Here is a 17,859-nt window from a genome sequence, read left to right as displayed (position 1 = left end):
CAGGAGCAGCAAGGCCCAGGAGGGTTTGGTGACCAATTGCTTGTGGCAGGGATAATCCCATCCCATCTCAGCTCCGGAGCACCGCGAAAGCATTGGAACAGATGTTCCTTTTCCGTATGGGAAAACACTGAGTAAAACAAAGGAATATTCTCCTGCTGAAGCCCAACATCTGTTTGAAGCTGTCTGGCTCTGGTTCAGATTTAATTCTTGTGACAGGTCTCTTCATGCCTCTAATGTCCCATGAAATCCAATTCAAGGAGCTGTTTGTCTGCAGCCTGCTTCTGGTGTTGGGGAGAGCAGGGCCACATGTCATCCAGGCATTCCTCACCAAAAACAGCTTCTTGGAACAGTTTCTCTCAAAAAAGCTCAGTTTTGCCTCTTTTCAAGTGACAGCCACGCACATTTTGGATGACACTCTAATCCTCTTCGCCCCGGTGCTCACACGACTGTGTGACACGTGGCTGCTTCTCTCGGGTGCTCTTCTTGGAGTAATCATGCTCCAGTGCAGAATTCACACAATTTTTTTTCTTTGAAAGCAAGAAATTTCAATAATTTGGAGTGTGGAATGGAAACGCCTCCCAAATTTGGGGTTGTGCTGGGTGCAGCAGTAAGGGTCCTCCGGGCACTCAGAGGATCACCCAACAGCTGTGTGAGCTGTACTCAAATTGCAGCTCCCAACTTGACTCTGGGAGCTCTGCAATGCTCCAAGCTGGGAATTTCAGCTGTTCACATGATGGTCCTGAGCTGGATAGAGAAGCCATGCCCCTGCTGGAGGTTCCACTGCTGCTTGCAAAGGCATCAGGAGCTTTCACAAGGTTTTGGGAGCTGGCGCTGGCCCTAGGTGTGTCCCCAGGGCACAGCCAAGGGCACGTGTCAGCGCCTATAGTTGGGGTCTGGTTCAGGTGGGAGTTTTTGTAGTTCTGCCCAGCTCTGATATGAAAATCCCGAAATCCAGGTCTCATCTGCTGCAGATATGGATACCAACATCAAGAACATCTAGGAAACACAGGTAGATCCTTCTTAGTCACCATGAAATTCCCTTTCCCCTCTAACTGTTGACGGGTGCCTGCTACTGCTCCACTTGTATAAAAATACTTCCCTGGTGGCTTCTCAGCACTGGAAAGGAGAAGAGGAATGTCACAACAGGAGGAAAAAGTGACACTGATCTCCCAAATGCACCAAAGTCCCACCAGACCCAGCAGCTACGGGATGGGCTCACTCATCACTGATGGTTAGGATGTTGCCACTGCCATACCTGGGAACTGGGGGACACTGTGGTCCCCAAAAAGCAAGAGGGCTGTGGGTAGAGAGCAGCCAGGCTGGGCCTGAGAGATAGGAACAGGGCAGGAAATTCTAGAGGGGAATGGAACAGGACTGTGAACCCCATAAATTAGCTCCAGGCAGGTGCAGCTCCAAGTCAGTCTGCAACAAGCAAAATCATAAGTTCCAGGGGAAAAACTGAGGATTTTTCCAGTTAAAATACAAAGAGAATGAGGAGTCCTGATACGCCCAAGTATTGAACTGTCTGAAGACTCCAAATGGGTTGAAAATCCATTTGGGGTTGGTTTTCTGCTGGTCCTTTTTCATCCCAGTCTTTTCATCCCAATCTTTTCATCCCTGGTTTAGAAGAAGCAGGCACAGAGGAACCACTAACTCCCACTCCCTGTCTTCTCAGGCACTGGTTCTCCCAACCCCCCCCGTCCTGATGCCTGGATAACTCCAGCAAACTGTACACTGTTGATGGACACACCAAAATCTCCCTGTGCCCATCGACAGAGGTGTTCAGGGGATGCTGGACCTCAGGAGCAGGACTGGAGTTCCACCCCAAGGTGCTTCCCAGGAAGGTGGCAATGGGTAAGTAGTGAGTGCTTCCCAAACAGACCACACTCACGCAGTGAGTTGCAGCTGTAGTTTTATTTCCTTTTGTGAAAAATAACAAGATTTCGAGGTGATAACACAACCCCTCCCAGGGCTCAGCTCCAGACCCTGCCCACCCCAGCACGACTGCAAGCAGGAGCAGCACCGATGAAGCAGCATCCCTGGGGCAGGATCCAGCTCCTTACCAGGACAGAGCTGGGGATGGGAGCAGGACGGGAGAATTTGGGAGGAGCTGGAGGCATTCCTGCTCCTGGATCTGGGATGGAGTGCCAGTTCCAGTCAACACCCACTGTGTTTGGTGCTGGCATCACTATGCAGGTTTCATCCCTGTGCCCCAAGGCAGCAATGGGCACTCAGTTCATCCCACAGAGATTCCCATCGTCAGCAGCTTGTGGAGGGTCTATTTCATTATTTTTTTTCTTTTTTTCCTTTTTTTAATAAAAACAGTCTTTAGGTTGACTGCTGGCAGCAGCTCTGAGCAGAAAGCACCTTCCTCCAGAGTCTGCTTCCAAAGAGTTCAGAAAGGGTCAAATATTGACCAATAATGGTTTTGGCTGCATTTGAATCTTGATTGTGGCTTCTGCAATGTACAGCGGGAAGGGGACGGGGGGGCAGAGGGGGAAACAAGGCTTTTCCCTTAGTCAGCAGGTTTGGTGACCAGGGAGAGGGGCTGCGTCTGCAGCACGGCCAGGGTGGCCGGGATGGAGCCGGGCGGGGAGGACAGGAGAGCCGTGGGGGTCACCGAGGCAAAGGGGATGGGTCTGGAGAGGAGCGAGGGCGGGCTGCCAAGGCTGGAGGAGGAGGAGGAGGAAGAGGAGGAGGAGGAAGAGGAAGAAGAGGAGGCTTTGCTGGTGAGGATGGTGGAATGCATGGCAAGCTGAGCCCTGGTCTCCGGCTTGGTGGTGAGCGAGAGTGGCTGGGCCTGTTCCGAGTGGGTGGCGGCCGGTGCGGCTGGCGAGGCCAGCGCTGCCGACGGCGTGGCGGGCGAGTCCAGCATGCTGCCGTGGGATGAGGCCGGGCTGGCACACGGCTTCTCAGCCGGCAGGTATGGCACGCACGGCTTCTTGCTCTTGGAGGGCAGGGAGCCTGGAGGGACAGCACAGTGTGAGGGCCGCAGCCCGGCGCGGGGGGAGGCAGAGCAGGGAGTACTCACTGTCTGTGTCGTGGCTTTGCTGCTGTGCCAGCTTCTCGCGCTTTCGCTTCTTTTTCTTGCCCTGGAAAAGATGATTTCGGGTTCTTCTGTGGCTTTTGGCCACCACGGGGGCCGCTGTGGTGGGCAACAGGGCTGGCAGTGCCCCAGAGCATCTGCAGGGACTTGGCACAGTCACCCACTACCAGCAGCATCCCGAACACTGACCCTCGAGCACAGCCAGCCCCCTCCCACCAGCCAGACCCCAGGAAGGGGTCAGGGGCCAGGGGCCACACGTACGTAGTTGTCCCGTGCCGACCAGGTCGGGTAGAGCTGCGAGTGCAGCTGCCGCTCCTTCCGCGCCAGCTCGTAGTACTTGGCCTGTTCCTCCCGTGACAGCGAGTGCCACTGTGGGGGAAGAGCATGCTAGAGACCCCAGAGCCACAATCGGAACCCCAAAGCCAGGCTGTGATTCCCCAAATCCACACTGGAGACCCTAGAGCCAGGCCAGATACCCCAAATGCACACCAAAAACACTGAATACACACTAGGATGCCCCGACTATGCTGGAGACCTCAAGGCCACCCCAAAGCTGGCTGGAATCCCCAAATCCACACTGCTGACCCTGAGGACCTGCTGGCCTGGGCTGCAGAGCTCCATCCCTCCCCATCCTAGTGCCACCCAGGTCACCATCACCTCCCTGGGACTCCCTGGGCTGGCAATGCCTCAGGTCTGGGGTCCGACCCATGGGGAGAAGTGAAGCCAGAGGGTCTGAGGGTTCCCTGATGGGGGGATCCCCACCCTACCCGCCGGCCCAGGATCTGGTTGATGGCAGCGCTCTCCTTCAGCGTGCACTCAGCCACCACCTTGGCCCTCATCTCCTTCATGTACAGCATGAAGGCATTGAGAGGCTTCTTGATGTGGGGTTTCTTCTCCTCCTCCTTCTTTACTGCCACGGGGGATTTCCTGGAAGGAGGGACAGAGGGTGAGGACCCCCAGGACAGTCCCCTGTCCCCACAGCCAGCCCGGCTCCCACTCACGAGCTGCCTCCAGGGCTAGTGCTGGGCTGGGAGGGCTCCTGCTTGACGATGGGTGAGACGATGGTGGGGTGTGGAATGCCCGAGGGGTGCAGCCCGTGCGTGGGCGGTGGGACCATGTGCGGAGAGAAGCGGCTGGACATCAAACTGCAGCGAAGGGAGAGGACAGCAGGGGTGGTCACCCCCACACAGGCAGCCAGAGACCCCCCTGAGAACCTCCTGGGCTGAGAGACCACCTGCCTCAACATAGTTGAGCTGGAAACCCTGAGAACATGCTGGAACCCCAAATGCACACTGGAAACCCCAAAACAATGCTAGCACCCCAATCTACCCCAGAAACCTCAAATCTACTCTGCAAACCTCAAATCCATGCTGCATTCCCCAAAGCCATGCTGGAGATGCTCAGTTCACCCAAAAGCCCTCAAATCCCTCCCCAGCTTTGAGATGGTGACACTGATCCAGCCCAAGTGATGCCCGGAGCCCATGGGATGTCCCATTCCTCCACCCTGGGGACCAGCCACGCTCTCTGGGACTATTTCAGCCGAGGAGACCATCCCGATCTCCCGGGACTGGTCTGTGCCCATACTTTGTGTGTAGTGAAGTGTCCCAAACCCCACCGCCTTCTCCAGAGTGCCCCTGAGGGTCCCTCCCCCTCCATGACCCACCTGGACATGGAGGCATTCATGGCAAGGGCAGGATATGGGTGCCGGAAACCACCAGCAGGAATGGAGTACACAGGCTGTCCTTGCCTACAAAAACATGAGTTTCAGGGGAAAAAAAGATCCCTTCCCAGTTCATGGGCACCCTTGGACTGCTCTTCAGCTGATTTCCATCTGCAAGATTCCCAAATTTTCCAGCAGTAGGGACTCCCTCCCTTCCCACCCCCCACAGGAGCCTGCAGCATCCTGCTGAGCTTGCAGGAAAAGTGGATAAAGTGGGAGGAGGTGGAGCAGGAGGAGAGTCTCAGTCAGAAGTGGGGCTCCCAGGATTCCCAGGGACCCTATGCCAGGGTCAGTCCATCCTTACTGTGGCATGAGCCAGCCCAGCGGGTGTGGGAGCTGCCCCACAGCTCCAGGTGACAGCGGGTAATAGGGGGGCAGCTCAGGGGGGTGCGGCGGCCGTGGGATTCCTATGAGGGGAAGAGGGAGCAAGGAGGGAGGTCAGAACAGGGGCACAGCAGCCTCAGAGCCCCCCGTGCCCTCCAGCACTCTTCTTCTGAGCACCCCACCTCCCTCTGAGCATCCCATTTCCCTCTCAGCATCCTCCCTTCGAGAACCCCATCTCCCTCAGCACCCAAAACCCCAGGCTGGGAAGAGCTGAAACAGCCACAGTGGAGCCTTGGGGGGATCCCCATCCCCAAACCCGACCTGTCCCTGGGCAAGGAACCCCCTGGTCCCTGGCTGCATCCCCAGCCCCCTCCCAGAGACTGGGTTGAGACCACCTGGGAGGCAGAGGCAGCACCCAATAAAGAGCCCCCCACTGCCAGCACGTTCCCCACACCATCACGTTCCCTCTGCTCTCCCCAGCCCCGCTCACCCGTCTTGGGGTCGATCTCTGGGGAGAGGTGGCCGGGCGGCGATCCCGGCGGGAAGGGCTCATTGCTGTAGGTGATGAGCGGGGTCAGCGGGTGCACGTGATGGGCGTGCTGCACCACCGGGACCTTGTTGGACTGTGGGGAGAGCGCGTGGCAGGGCACCTGTGGCACCCTCCACAAACACCCCCCGGGCAGCAGGGCAGCATCACCACGGGTGCCCCATCTTTGGAACTGTTCCAGGCAGCTTGGAGCAACCTGGTCCAGCGGAAGGTGTCCCTGCCCATGGCAGGATTGTGACACTTTGGTCTTTAGGATCCCTTCCAGGCCAATCCACTCTGGAATTCCCTGACTGCAGGATCATGGGGGTGCTGGGAACCCCCATGGGGAGGGAATGCTCTTACCAGGTGGGCGGGTGAGGGAGAGCGGCTGTCCTTCAGCGTGGCCCCGGCCGGCACGTCCAGCAGTGGCCACTTCATCTGCAGGTACTGTGGGAGGGATTGGGACAATGCCCTCCAAGAACCTTGGACACCTCTGGCCCCAAAAACCCCCTGCCCCAATATACTGCACCAGTCCTGAAACATCTCCACCAGCCCCAAATCACCCCACCCCTGGCCTCAAACACACTCTGACCCCAAAACACCCCCAGCCCCAAAGCATCCCCTGATCCCAAAACATCCCTCAGCCCCAAAGCATTCCCAACCCTGAAACATCCCACTCAGCCCCAAAACATTCCTACAGCCCTCCAAAAAACCCTATCCCCAAAACATTCCTACAGCCCTCCAAAAAACCCTATCCCCAAAACATTCCTACAGCCCTCCAAAAAAAACCCTATCCCCAAAACATTCCTACAGCCCTCCAAAAAAACCCTATCCCCAAAACATTCCTACAACCCTCCAGAAAACCCTATTCCCAAAACATTCCCAGACCCAAAACTTCCTCCCAATCCCAAAATATTCCCTAGCTCTGAAACAACCCTCTAACCCCAAAATATTCCCCGGCCTTGCCTGCATACCTAGCTGAGGACACCCTAAGCCATGGGCTGGTGGCAAAGAGGTTTTGGGGGTTTTTCTCCCTTTCTGGGTTAACATCTCACTGTGGCACTGAGGTGTCTCCTTGGCACCCTCAAGGAAAGGCACTTTGTGCAGTGTTTGGGGGGACAGAGGCATTTCCCAAAGATAGCAGGAGGGAGGGAGAGTCCCTGGAGATGCCAGGGCTTGAGAATGTGGCAATGTGGCTGGAGCAGCTGCCTGCAGGAATTTCCCAAAATACAGACCTTCCTCAGCTGAGGCAGTTGGAAGGAAAACCCAGGAGGAGATTGGGTAACGTTAACTCTTCCAGGGCTGGGGGATTGCTCCCCCCTCACACGGCCTTCTGTCATCCCCAAAGTGTCCTGTTTGTCCCCTGCAGCACCTCTGGCTGTCCTCTGTCTCCAGCATGCCCCTTGCCTCTCATCCCATCCAGCACTAGCCCTGCATCCCCGTCTGCACCTCCAGTATCCCCCCTCCATCTCCAGTATCTCCACCTGCATTTCTGATATCCTGTCCCTGTATTTCGAGTACCCCTCCCTGCATCTTCAGTCTTCTCCCTCTGCCTCCAGGAACCCTCCATCCCCAGCACTCCCTATGCCTCCACCCCCAGCATCCCCCTCCATCTCCAGCACACCTCCCAGCACCCTCCATCGTCTCCCCTCCCTGCTGGCACCCAAGGACCCCCACCCAGGGCCCCCCTGGCACAGCACAGTCCCAAAGCTGATGAGGATTCCTCATGATGCAACCATTTCCACAGCTGCTGGCACAGGGGATCCCCAAAAACCTTCACTGCCTAACCCAGGTGCCATGGGGCCACTTCCCATCCCCATCCTGGCACAGGGACACTACAGCACCACACTCCCACTGCCTCCATGGGGAGACTTTTGGCACTTTTGGACTCTTGCCAGGATAGTCCCACAGGTGCCATGACTGGATCCATCCCCTGGCAGCTGCTTGCAGGGGCCAGGAGCTGGGACACCAGAGCACGCCTGGAATGCGAGGGCCCCATGACTCCGGGCTCACCCTGACCTGCAGCCCCACATCACCTGTGAGCTCACTGTCCCCTGTGGGCTGGTCACTGCCAGCTCACTGTCACCCCAGGCTCACTGTCACCTGTGAGTTCACTGTGACCTAGCACTCCCTAGGATGAAGGAGCTGGTCCTGAAGTGGCAGCTTTGATGCACCCTCACAAAGCTGGGAGACCCACAGTGCCAGGGCAGCCAAAATGTCCCAACAGCTCCACAGCCACGCTTGCAGCCACCCTGGGGTGGCACTGGGGACCTGTCCCTAGCCAAGACCTCACACTCTGAGCACTCAGTGCTCACCCACCGTGTCCCCTGTGACCATGTCCAGGAAAGGGCCAGGAGATGCCCCCCCCACATCCCAAGGGGCTCCCTGACCCCCCCAGCCCCAGCCCCCACCCCCTCCCCATCACAAAGGGGCTTTCTGGGCTGCTCTGTAAGTGGAGAAGGCGTGAAGGGACAGGGGGAGGCGGGGAGGCGGCACAGAGGGGACAGCAGTGGGGGAAGGTTTGGGGGATAAAAGGCTGATTTTCATTTTGAGGCCATTTCAGGAGCCTGAGGAAGGGAAAGGGGAAGGGCGGCAGAGGAAGAGGGGGGACTCTTTCAAAATATACAAAGCCAGGGGAGCTGGTGAATGGTTCAGTGGTGATGTGGAAAAATGACCCCCCACACCCCTTGGCTCCAGCTGGGACACAGCCCCCACTGTCCCCCCACATGGAGGTCTGAGCTGTGAAACAGCAGCAAGAAAAAAAAAAAAAAAAAAGGAAAACAGTTGAAAATCGGTCACATTCCATAGAGATTAAAGCCAGTCCTGGGTCCTTGTTATCAGCCAATTAAAACCAGGGATAACCCCCTCCCTGCTGCAGCCCATCCCTCTGGGAGCCCCCAGACCCCAGAGCAGAAGGGGACAGGGGACCTCCTAATGTCCAATTAAGGGCATTCATGAGAGGATTTCCGCTTCTCCTTTGCACAGGGATCAATCCAGTTGTGATGATTTCCCTTGAAAAGCCCTGCCTGGGGCTGGCCTGGGGCTGCGTGTCCTGCTGTGGCACGTGCCAACATCGTGGATCCTGGTGTGGCACGTCCGGGTGGCTGCTCCGTGTCCCAGGACTGCACGTCCCAGTGTGTCACATCCTGGTGTTGTGTCCCACTATCGCATGTCCCTGGGACTGCACATCCCAGGATTGCACATCCTGGCATTCAGTGTGCTGATGTCGCAGGTCCCAGCATGGTCTGTCACGGTGTCATGTGTCCCAGCACCTCTTGTCCTGGTGTCCTGGTCCCAGGACAGTGTGTCCCAGCATTGCCATGCAGGTAAGACGTGATTTTTGAGGGAAATGGGTTTTCCAGGCTGGATGCACCATATCCAGGTGTCCCAGGATCACCCATCCCAACACTTCCCTTCCCACTGCTCCTTTTTCCAGGCTCTGCAACTCATGCCAGTGCTGCACATTCCATCATTTATCCCAATGCTCCCTGTCTCAGCACAGGCTCCTCTCTGCTGGGATCAAAGCCTCAGGCTTGGTACTCAGTGGCCTCATTTTGCAGAGGAAAGGTCTGTTTGGGACAATTTTGCCAGAGGCTCTGGGGCAGGAGCCTCTTTGCTGGCTTTTCCCTTTGCCTGCAGATGCTCCAGCCCAGAAATGATCCTGCAGGAACCACCATGGAGAAGATTCAAGTGATCCCAGCATGTGAGTGCTTCATCCCCATCCCCAAAACCCCCTAGATGAGCTGGAAGGCACCCAGGAAGATTCCCGTAAGCATCCATGCATTTAAACATCCATCCTTTTGTCCCAGGACAGGAAGTGGGGAATAGCAACCCCTAGTTGTCCATTCTCATGACAATCCCTTTTCCAGCCCAAATTCCCACGGCTTTGCAAAGTCTCCTGAGCCCCTCCAGAGACCCCCAGCCCGTTAACATAGCTGCAGGATAACAAACAAGCCTTCCCCTTTTTGCCTCTGCTTCAGCCCTTTTCCCTCAAAATTCATCCCAAAATCATGCCAGGCAAGACAGGACAGGCCAAGCATTAGGGCAGAAAATGGGGGTTTGTAGGCTGTTTAATGGAGGCCCTCAAAACCTTTGTGCAGGTGTGGCCACTGCAGCCCCATGGCATCCCAAGATCCAGATTTGAGCAGTGACACTGGCTTGTTTGGGAAAAAAATCACCCAAATTTGGCTTCAGGAGTAACAGGGAGATGGGATTAAGGAGAGAAATAGGGATTCTGGGCTCAGTGCATCATCCAGGTCCTAAAACTTTGTGCTTGGGCACAAAGAATGTGGAAAAAATCCCAAATCTGCCCTGGCAGGAGGGTCTGAGGCTGCACCCAGGGATGCAGCAGATGGGGATCATGCCAACAGGGATTGGGGGGAAGCCCCAAACCAGGGAAAAAACGGGTGGAGGAAGGGGGGGAAAGGACAGGGGAAAGTAGGGACCTGGTCTCTCATCCTCCTGAGCCACAATGGGGTGTCCTTCACACCCCAACAAATCACCCCAATTCTAAAAATCAGGGAGAAAACCCAGGAGCATCCCAGCCCCACAGAGCCCATCACTCATCCCACAACCTTGCACTGCAGCTGCTGCGTTCTGCTTCCCTGGGATAACTGGGAAGGGAGAAATCCCAGTTACAGTGGGATTTACAGCCCAGGGAATGAGACATAAATCTCTCCCCCACCCCCACCATCCATCTGCTTCCCAGCCAAATAATCTCCTCCAGATGTTGCCCATGAACACCAGGATGACAAATTCCAGCCAGGAGACTTTTGGGAGGGTCTCCTGCATCCCCACATCCCAGGGAGAACCCCAAAAATTCCTGGTAAGGGTTATTTTCCCATCAGGATTTAGGGTTTCCAAAGGGCTATACGAGGGTGATGCAGGAGACATCACCATGTCCCCTTTTGGCATTTTTTGGGTGACACTGGCCAGGCAAAGGGTGTCCCAGGTGGGGTCAAGGATTTTGGGGAATGAGGGTTTGTGACACTGTAACAACAGATGTTTGCCCATTCCCGTAACACACCCAGAGATACCAGATGGGAAATGCTAGTGGGGCTGGGATGGGAAGGTGGAAAAAGTGGCTGGGAGACGAAAAATAAGTAAAAACACTCCTCCATTTGGGATGAGCTTGGAGTGGTGGCACTTGTGCAGCCTCATCTCCACCCACAGGTCCCATGTCCCCACCCTGAGGACACCGGTGGCATCTGCTGAAGAACTCGGTCCCAGATCTGCCAAGGAAGGCGGGAGAGGAAAGGCAAGATGGGAGGGATAGGAGGCAGCGGGATGAGGCTGGAGCACTGCCAGGACACCAGTCAGAACAGAGCCTCAGCCCAGAGCGGCCCTGGCACCAGGACACCCAACACGTGGGTGCCCTGAGCACCCCAAGCTTCCCTCACCCATGGGTGCCCCAAGCACACTCCCCCCACAGAGGACCTGAACATTCCTTTCCCCTGCGTGACTCGAGCATCCCACGGACACCCCAAGCTTTCCCCACCCATGGGTGCCCCAAGTACGCTTCGCCTTTGAATGCCCCTGGCACACACTGGCCATGGGGCACGACCCCACTCCCTGCCCCCTCCTCCCTGTCCCCAAACCCAGTGGCCCTGAATCCTGCTGCTGCCCCGAGGCTTTTGTCTGCAGCTCCCAGCCCCAGCCTCAATGGATCCATTCATGTCCCTGCATCCACGGGAGATCCCAGCGGGAGCAGCAGGCTCAGACTGCCCCGGCACCAACAACTCCTCACAGCATCCTTCAGCGGGTGCTGCAGCACCCATGGGACACCAGCACTGCCCGGTCCCCATCCTGCCACCTCACCTGCCCTCTGCCAGAGCCCTGAGCAGTGTCCCCAGGGCTCCGGGACCCCAAAGGCTCCTGGATTCCCAGGGTGAACGCACAGGGTGAAATCGTTGCCAGAAAACAACAGAAAGAAGAGGCAAGCTGGGAAGGGGCACATCACTCCCTTCCCCTCCTCCTCGGACAATCTTCGCACACTCCATCCCCCTTTCCCCCCCCATCTCCGAGAGACGGAACACAACACCCGATCCCGGTCCCGACCCCTTCTTCCCTTATCCCTCCTCTTCCTCCATCCAGGATGCACCGGGCACTTCCCCCCGGGTTCCTCTTCCCTCCCAAGCTCCCGCCAGCGACTTCAAGGAAGGAAAACTAATGAAAAGCAGCTGCTGGGAATTCCAGAAGGATGATGAATGCGCCTCAGTCCCGAAACAATCCCAGGGCTGAGCAGAGGCGCCCCGAGCACTTACTTCATCGCTTTAATTTGGGAATCGTGTTAGAAAAGGAGGGAGGAGGGAGATTTGGGGGGTGGGGGGAGTGGAAACCTCCTGTAGGTCTACAAACTCCGCCCGCAGGGTAATTAGCCGAAGAGCATAATTAAGGAGCGGGATAAAGGGGCCATTGTGTGCGGCAGCTCTGCAGAGCAGGCGGGAGAGTCTGGGAGTAGGGAAACTGAGGCACGGGGAGGGCTGAGAGCCGGGAGAACTGGAACAACCCAGCAGCTGCACAGAGCAACACGGACAAGCCAAAAAAGTGCGAAAAAATAGGATTTTTCCTTAATATTTTCCAAATGGGGAAGGAAGGCAGCATTGATGAGGGGAAAATTCCAAATAAACCAGAAAATCACGAATTAGTGCAGGAGGAAGAAGGAACTCTCGTGGTCCGAGGATGCTGAGCATCAAGTGAGCCCCCACGCCGGAAAAATTCCCCCATTCCAATACCTCCATCCGCATCCCAATGCCAAAACCCTCCACGCTCTGCCAGAACTGCCAGCAAGACCCGCCCGGTTTTTGGAGCAACCCTTTTTCCTGCCAAAAATCTGTATTTTAATCATTTTCTTTGGCAGCAGCGCAGTTAAGGATCTATTTTCTTTAGGAAACAGATACGGCTCTGTATCCTCGGGAATTCATCGCAGGAACGGCGCAAAGAAAAGCCAGAATAAGCCCAGGTTATGGATTTTTCTCTCATTTATTTTGAGATCGCAGTCTGCCGAGGCACATTAATTACATCGAGGTGCATTAATTACACCGGCATGGCATCAGGAGAGCTGTTTGGATGGAATTCCATGCCTGAGGAAGGTTTGGATTTATTTAAATCCTCGCCTCCAGACTCGAATTCCTGGGGTTAAACTGGTTTTTTTTTGGGAATAATGCCAATCCTGTGCATGGTCTTGGCTTCAATGCTCCGGCAATGCCATGCCTGGTTCCCATCCACTTCCCAAGCAGGAGAAAGATGCTGGGATGAGATTTTACCCCAGTATGGATCTGTCTCATTCTGGATTTGGGATAAAATCCATCAACTCCACACGATCCTGATGGAATGGACCTGGCATCATGGCAAGAGGGATTTGCGTCCATCCAGCTCATGCATATCCAGAGCATTTCCTTTCCATCCCACCTTGGAGATCTTTGTGTTGTTGGGAATGATCCCAAGGAGCCAAACACAGCCTCATGGGTCCCCAATTCCTGATTCTCCAAGAGGAAATCCAGGCAAAAACGCTGCTCCAAACAGCAATGCCATCATTAGATTCCAACAAATTCCTTCACCATCAGAGCAGAGCCCCCAGAAAACTCCCTGGACAGAAATTGCGAGGAAAGTGATACTGGGGACCACGGACACTTCCCAAATTCCAGGATCCCATTTGGAAATAACCCAGGAGCAAAGTGAATTCACCCAGATTGAAGAGCAGGAGCATCCATCCATAGGTGCTTGGTGGGTTGGCATAGGGATGGGACTCCTTGTTTGGAGTAACCAGATTCCTAAATATTTCCTAGATTTCCATAGACATTCCAGATTTCTAAAGATTTTGGAGTGGAGAAATGCAGAAGCACTTCTTTCCTGCCTGGTATTCCAGAAAAAAGTCCTCCAGTTGTTTGGCTAGCCCTGGCATCTGCAGACTCATCCATCCCCAGGGTCCACCACTGTCCTGACCACCTCCTCAGAGCATTTCCCAGCCATGGAGATTATCTGGGGTTTGGGTTTCTTCTCTCAAAATCTTTCTTTTCCATGCAGTTTAATCCACAGCACCTGGCTGCAACATCTGAGGCTGGATGCCATGGCCACCGGGATGGCTGGATCCTGCAGATCAGTTTATTTCCTCCAATGCTGGGGCAAAAAAAGAAGGAAACAAGAAAAAGATGGCTCCGAAGGCAGCCTGTGCCTCCTGCCACCCTGGTGTTCCACATGTCCAAGCTCATCCAGAACCTCCGGGATGAGGGTGGGAGGTGGGTTTGGCAAGCTCAGTGCCTTCAGACGATGCTGCATGTGGGGATGCTGCACCCAGCTGGATCCAGAAGGGATTGGGAAACTGCTTCCAGCAGAGGATTGGGAAGGCTGTGCCTGGATATATCCGGTAGGGGACCAGGGATGCTGTGTCCAGATCGGTCTGGTACAGGATCAAGGACTCTGTTCCCAGATGGTTGCGGTATGGGATTGAAGAGACTGAGCCTGGATGGATTCAGTATCAGATCCAGGATGCTGTGCCCAGATGGATTTAATATGGGATCAGGGATGCTGTGCCTGGATGGATCAGGAACAGGATCAGTGACGCGGAGCCTGGATCCAATACGAGATCAAGCATGTTGTGCCCAGCAGGATCTGGTTTGGGACTGAGGATGCTGCACCCAAAAGGATCCAGTACAGGATCAAAGATGCTGTGCCTGGCTGGATCCAGACCAGGATCAAGGATGCTCTGTCCTGCCGCTTTCTGTTACAGATGTAACAGAAGGATGTTGAGCCTTGCTGGATGTGGTACAGGATCAGAGATGCTGTACCCAAACAGATCCAATATGGGATCAGGGACACTGTGCCTATCCCGCTGCACTAGGCATGATGACATCCTGGGATCTGCGGGATCCCTGTGCTGCCATGCCATGGCAGCTCATGGAAGGGGGCTTGGTGATGGGCACAGAGCTCGGCTGCTCTCTGTTCATGTCTGCCCGTGAGATCCAGCAGGGCCTCACCTAGTGGCATCAAAACTGACCCAACTCACCCCCAGCATCCCCAGTTGCCCCACACACAACCCTCACTAACGTGGCTCCATGCAGAGGCCCCAGTCCGTCAGAATTCAGCCCCAATACATGCTTTTCCAACCCCACTCATCTCTCTAAAACATCCGGAGGTGACACCCCCTCCAGCCCGCTAATTAATCCCCTTACTGGGATTCATTAAATCATCGTTAGCGGCTGCTTGTGACGGATCCCAACCCCAATCCCTTCTCATTATCCCAAATTCCTTGGCAGTGTTTGGCACCGAGGTCAGTCCTTCTTCATCCCCCAAACCTCATAATCCCAAGAGTGACAAATTTGGAATACAACCTTTATCCAGCTGCCGGCAAAATACCGAGATAATTAGCTTATCTGCCCTCCCCATCCCGGGATTTGCACTTCACGGCCACTCCAACCAGTTGCTTCCAGGAAAGCAAAAGTAGAAAAACCTGAAATATGGAAAACTCTCCACGCGGACCAACTGGATTCTGGATTTCAAACCATTATAAATGCCACAATATTGTTATCCCATATACATTCAATATGGGAACGGAGTTCCCTATGGATCCGGAGAAATAATACGTGGAAAAGCATCACTGGAGCGAGAAATACACCTGGACAATCAGGAGTGAGGTGCGGGTACCACCAGCGGGTCAGCATCCCTCTCGATGGCTCAGGACCCTCCCGAGGGTTGAGAATTCCCTCGTCCCTCGGGGGGGGGGGGGGGAAAGGGGGGAAGCGCTGAGACTTCCTCCCAGGATGGCACTGTAGGGCCACATAGGGAACACCTTACGTTCCTAAAATACCTTTACATCCCTGAAATTACTTTACGATGCTGCCCAAGAAGTTCAGTGGGATGGTTCGGGGGTCGAGGGACCCTGCTGAGGGGAGGGGGTCGCGCCCCCTCTCTTCCCCCTCCCCCCCAGTTCTCGCTCAATTTGCTTCATCACTTCTCCCCCCGAGGCCAATGTTGGCCCATTAACGGCTTTAAAACCCTTTTAAATGAGAAAAGCGGCAGCTCAGGGTCAGGTTTCGGGGCGGGTCCCCCAGAGTAAAGCCCCCCCAAACTTCCGCCACCCCCCCCCCCCCCGCAAAGGGGCAAAGTGAACCAAAAATAAAGGAAATAAACCGATTTTCTTAGGGTTTTTCTTTAGCATCATGCGATCTCTTTCCTGCAGGACAGGCTATGAGACTTAGGGGGGCCTGAGCACCCGCAAAAGGTGAGGAGAGGCTGGGGGGTTAGGGAGGGTCCGAGAGGGCACTTACGGTGCGGGCTCCGCCTGGGGAGAGGGCTCCATTGGCGAGGTAGGGGCTGCCCAGCTCAGGGAGCATCAGGAAGGGGTAGCCGGGATAGGGAGGGCCCTTAAAAAAACCCCCGTCTTGTCGTCTGACCACTGGGGAGAGAAGGAAGGCGGGGGGATCAGGAGGAGGAGGACAAGGCTGAGTGCATGGGGGGCCCGGGGAAGTCCCTCTGGGGATACCCAAGCCCCTTGGGGGAGGTCCCTGGTCCTTCTGGGGGTCTCCACTTGGGGGAGGCTGCTCAAGTAATTTTGTGGGAGTCCTTGGTTCTCGTGGAGGGTGATCCGCATTTACGGGGCGTGGGTGGGTTCCTCTCGGGATGCCCATGTCGCCTGGGGGGAATCCTTAATTTTCTAGGAGTTCCCACTTGAGGGGCACCTGGGTATATTCCTCTGGGGGTGTGCAAGTCCTTTAGGGGGATCTGTTGGGGCATCCCTGCTGGGGAGGGGCCCGGACAGGTCCCTCTGGGGTGTCCGAGTCTCTTGGGGGTGTTCTTGAATCTTCCGGGGAGTGCGGTCCCCACGGGAGGGGGATCTCAGCTGTACGGGGGAAGTCCCGGGGAGCGGCGGGTCCCGGGGCTCATCACTCCCCGAAAGGACCCAGCCGTGGGGGTGTCCCGAGCCCGGCTGCTCCGTGGAGCCACGGGGGGCACCCATCCATCGGTGGGGAAGCAACCGGAGCCGGTTACTGGCGCGGGGGGGCGGGAGAGGGGTCACGACGGGAGGGCAGAGACGGGGGCCAGACACGGGGAGCTGAACTGGGGGACACGGCGGATGGACACACGGGGGGGCGAGGACACGAGGGTGAGGACATGGAGAGGGGAATTGGGGGAGCGGGGGGGGGGGGTTTGAGGACACCAGGGAGAGGAACACGGCGGGTGGGATACGGGGGGGACACACACGGGGGGTGAGGACACGACTGTGAGAGACACCATGCGGAGAACTGCAGGACACGGGAGGGGAGACGGAGGGGCACACAAGGGGTCCCGCCCGCAGCCGGGGGCGGAAACAAAGAAGTTGGGAAGTGACGGCCAGTCCCGGGGGATGTGGAGGGGAGCAGGGGGGCGCCGGGAGCGGGGGTCCGGTACCTTCTGCCAGAGAGTCCCGCGGCTTCTGGAAACTTTCCCGGGGCGGCGGGGGCCCCTCCGCCTGCGGGGAGAGGCGGTGAGCGGAGCGGGGCCGGGCGGGGGGCGCCTCCCCCCGGCTCCCCGCCGTCCCTCGCCTCACCTCGGGGCCGGGGCCGACTACGGGGCCGGGGACCCCCCGGTTCTCGGTCTCGCTGACCAGCGAGGACTTGAGCTCGTCTAGGTCCCCGTGGGCCGAGCCGCGCCCCGCGCCCTTGTCCTGCTCCTCGCCCTCGTCCTGGAAGGCGATGAGCTCGTCGGGGGCCCCCAAGTCGTCTCCCCCCGTCGGTTCCAGCTGCGGCATCGTGGGGTCCCGCCCCGGCCCCGCCGGGCCCCGCCGCCGCCGCCGCCACCGCCCGGAGGGTCGGGAATGCGCGGGGCGGCGGGGCGGGGAGGAGCCGGGATGCAAACCGACACCGGGGGCCGGGCAGGGGCTCGCACCGCCCCGCCGGGCCCGCACCGCTCCGCACTGCTCCTGCCGCCGGCTCCGCACCGGCCCCGCCGGCGGAGCGGCCCCGCTGCCCACGGGGCGCCCACGGGGCGACGCTCGGTCCCTCCGCGTCCGGGGCTCCCTGCAAGTTCGGGGAGCCCCGTCCTGTTCCGGCTCTCCCCATCCCGTCCGTGCCGTCCTCATCCCATCCAGGGTTCCTCCACCTTTTCCAGGATGCCCCAGCTGGGGTCGCCCCGTCCCATGCAGGGTGTCACCTCCCATCCGAGCGTTTCCGTTCCACCCGTGGTCTCCCCATTCCATACGGAGTGACACTTCTGACACATCTGAGTGTTCTCAGCTTACCCACTGTCTCCCCCATTCCGTCCGTGTGC

At 57.0% G+C, this 17,859-nt stretch overlaps 1 protein-coding gene across 3 annotated transcripts; it reads right to left on the bottom strand.

Moving 5' to 3' along the window:
- Positions 1-1,894: 1,894 nt before the first annotated feature.
- TCF7L1 (transcription factor 7 like 1) lies at positions 1,895-17,859 on the bottom strand. 3 transcript variants are annotated; one of them, XM_063420614.1, is made up of 12 exons: positions 17,141-17,854; positions 17,002-17,062; positions 15,882-16,009; positions 5,980-6,063; positions 5,581-5,713; positions 5,071-5,173; positions 4,710-4,793; positions 4,048-4,191; positions 3,814-3,973; positions 3,308-3,415; positions 3,032-3,092; positions 1,895-2,964 (listed from the first exon to the last, which is right to left on the bottom strand). In XM_063420614.1, the coding sequence occupies exons 1-12, from the start codon at positions 17,786-17,788 to the stop codon at positions 2,516-2,518; spliced, it is 2,163 nt and encodes a 720-aa protein (XP_063276684.1). In that variant the 5' UTR covers positions 17,789-17,854; the 3' UTR covers positions 1,895-2,515. The 3 variants fall into 3 exon arrangements, with proteins under 3 accessions (XP_063276684.1, XP_063276683.1, XP_063276685.1); XM_063420613.1 differs by having other exon boundaries at positions 17,002-17,856; XM_063420615.1 differs by lacking the exon at positions 4,048-4,191 and having other exon boundaries at positions 17,002-17,859.

This window comes from Prinia subflava, chromosome 32 (genome assembly GCF_021018805.1).
Source record: "Prinia subflava isolate CZ2003 ecotype Zambia chromosome 32, Cam_Psub_1.2, whole genome shotgun sequence".
Classification (NCBI taxonomy): domain Eukaryota; kingdom Metazoa; phylum Chordata; class Aves; order Passeriformes; family Cisticolidae; genus Prinia; species Prinia subflava.
This window is presented reverse-complemented; position numbering and strand designations above follow the sequence as displayed.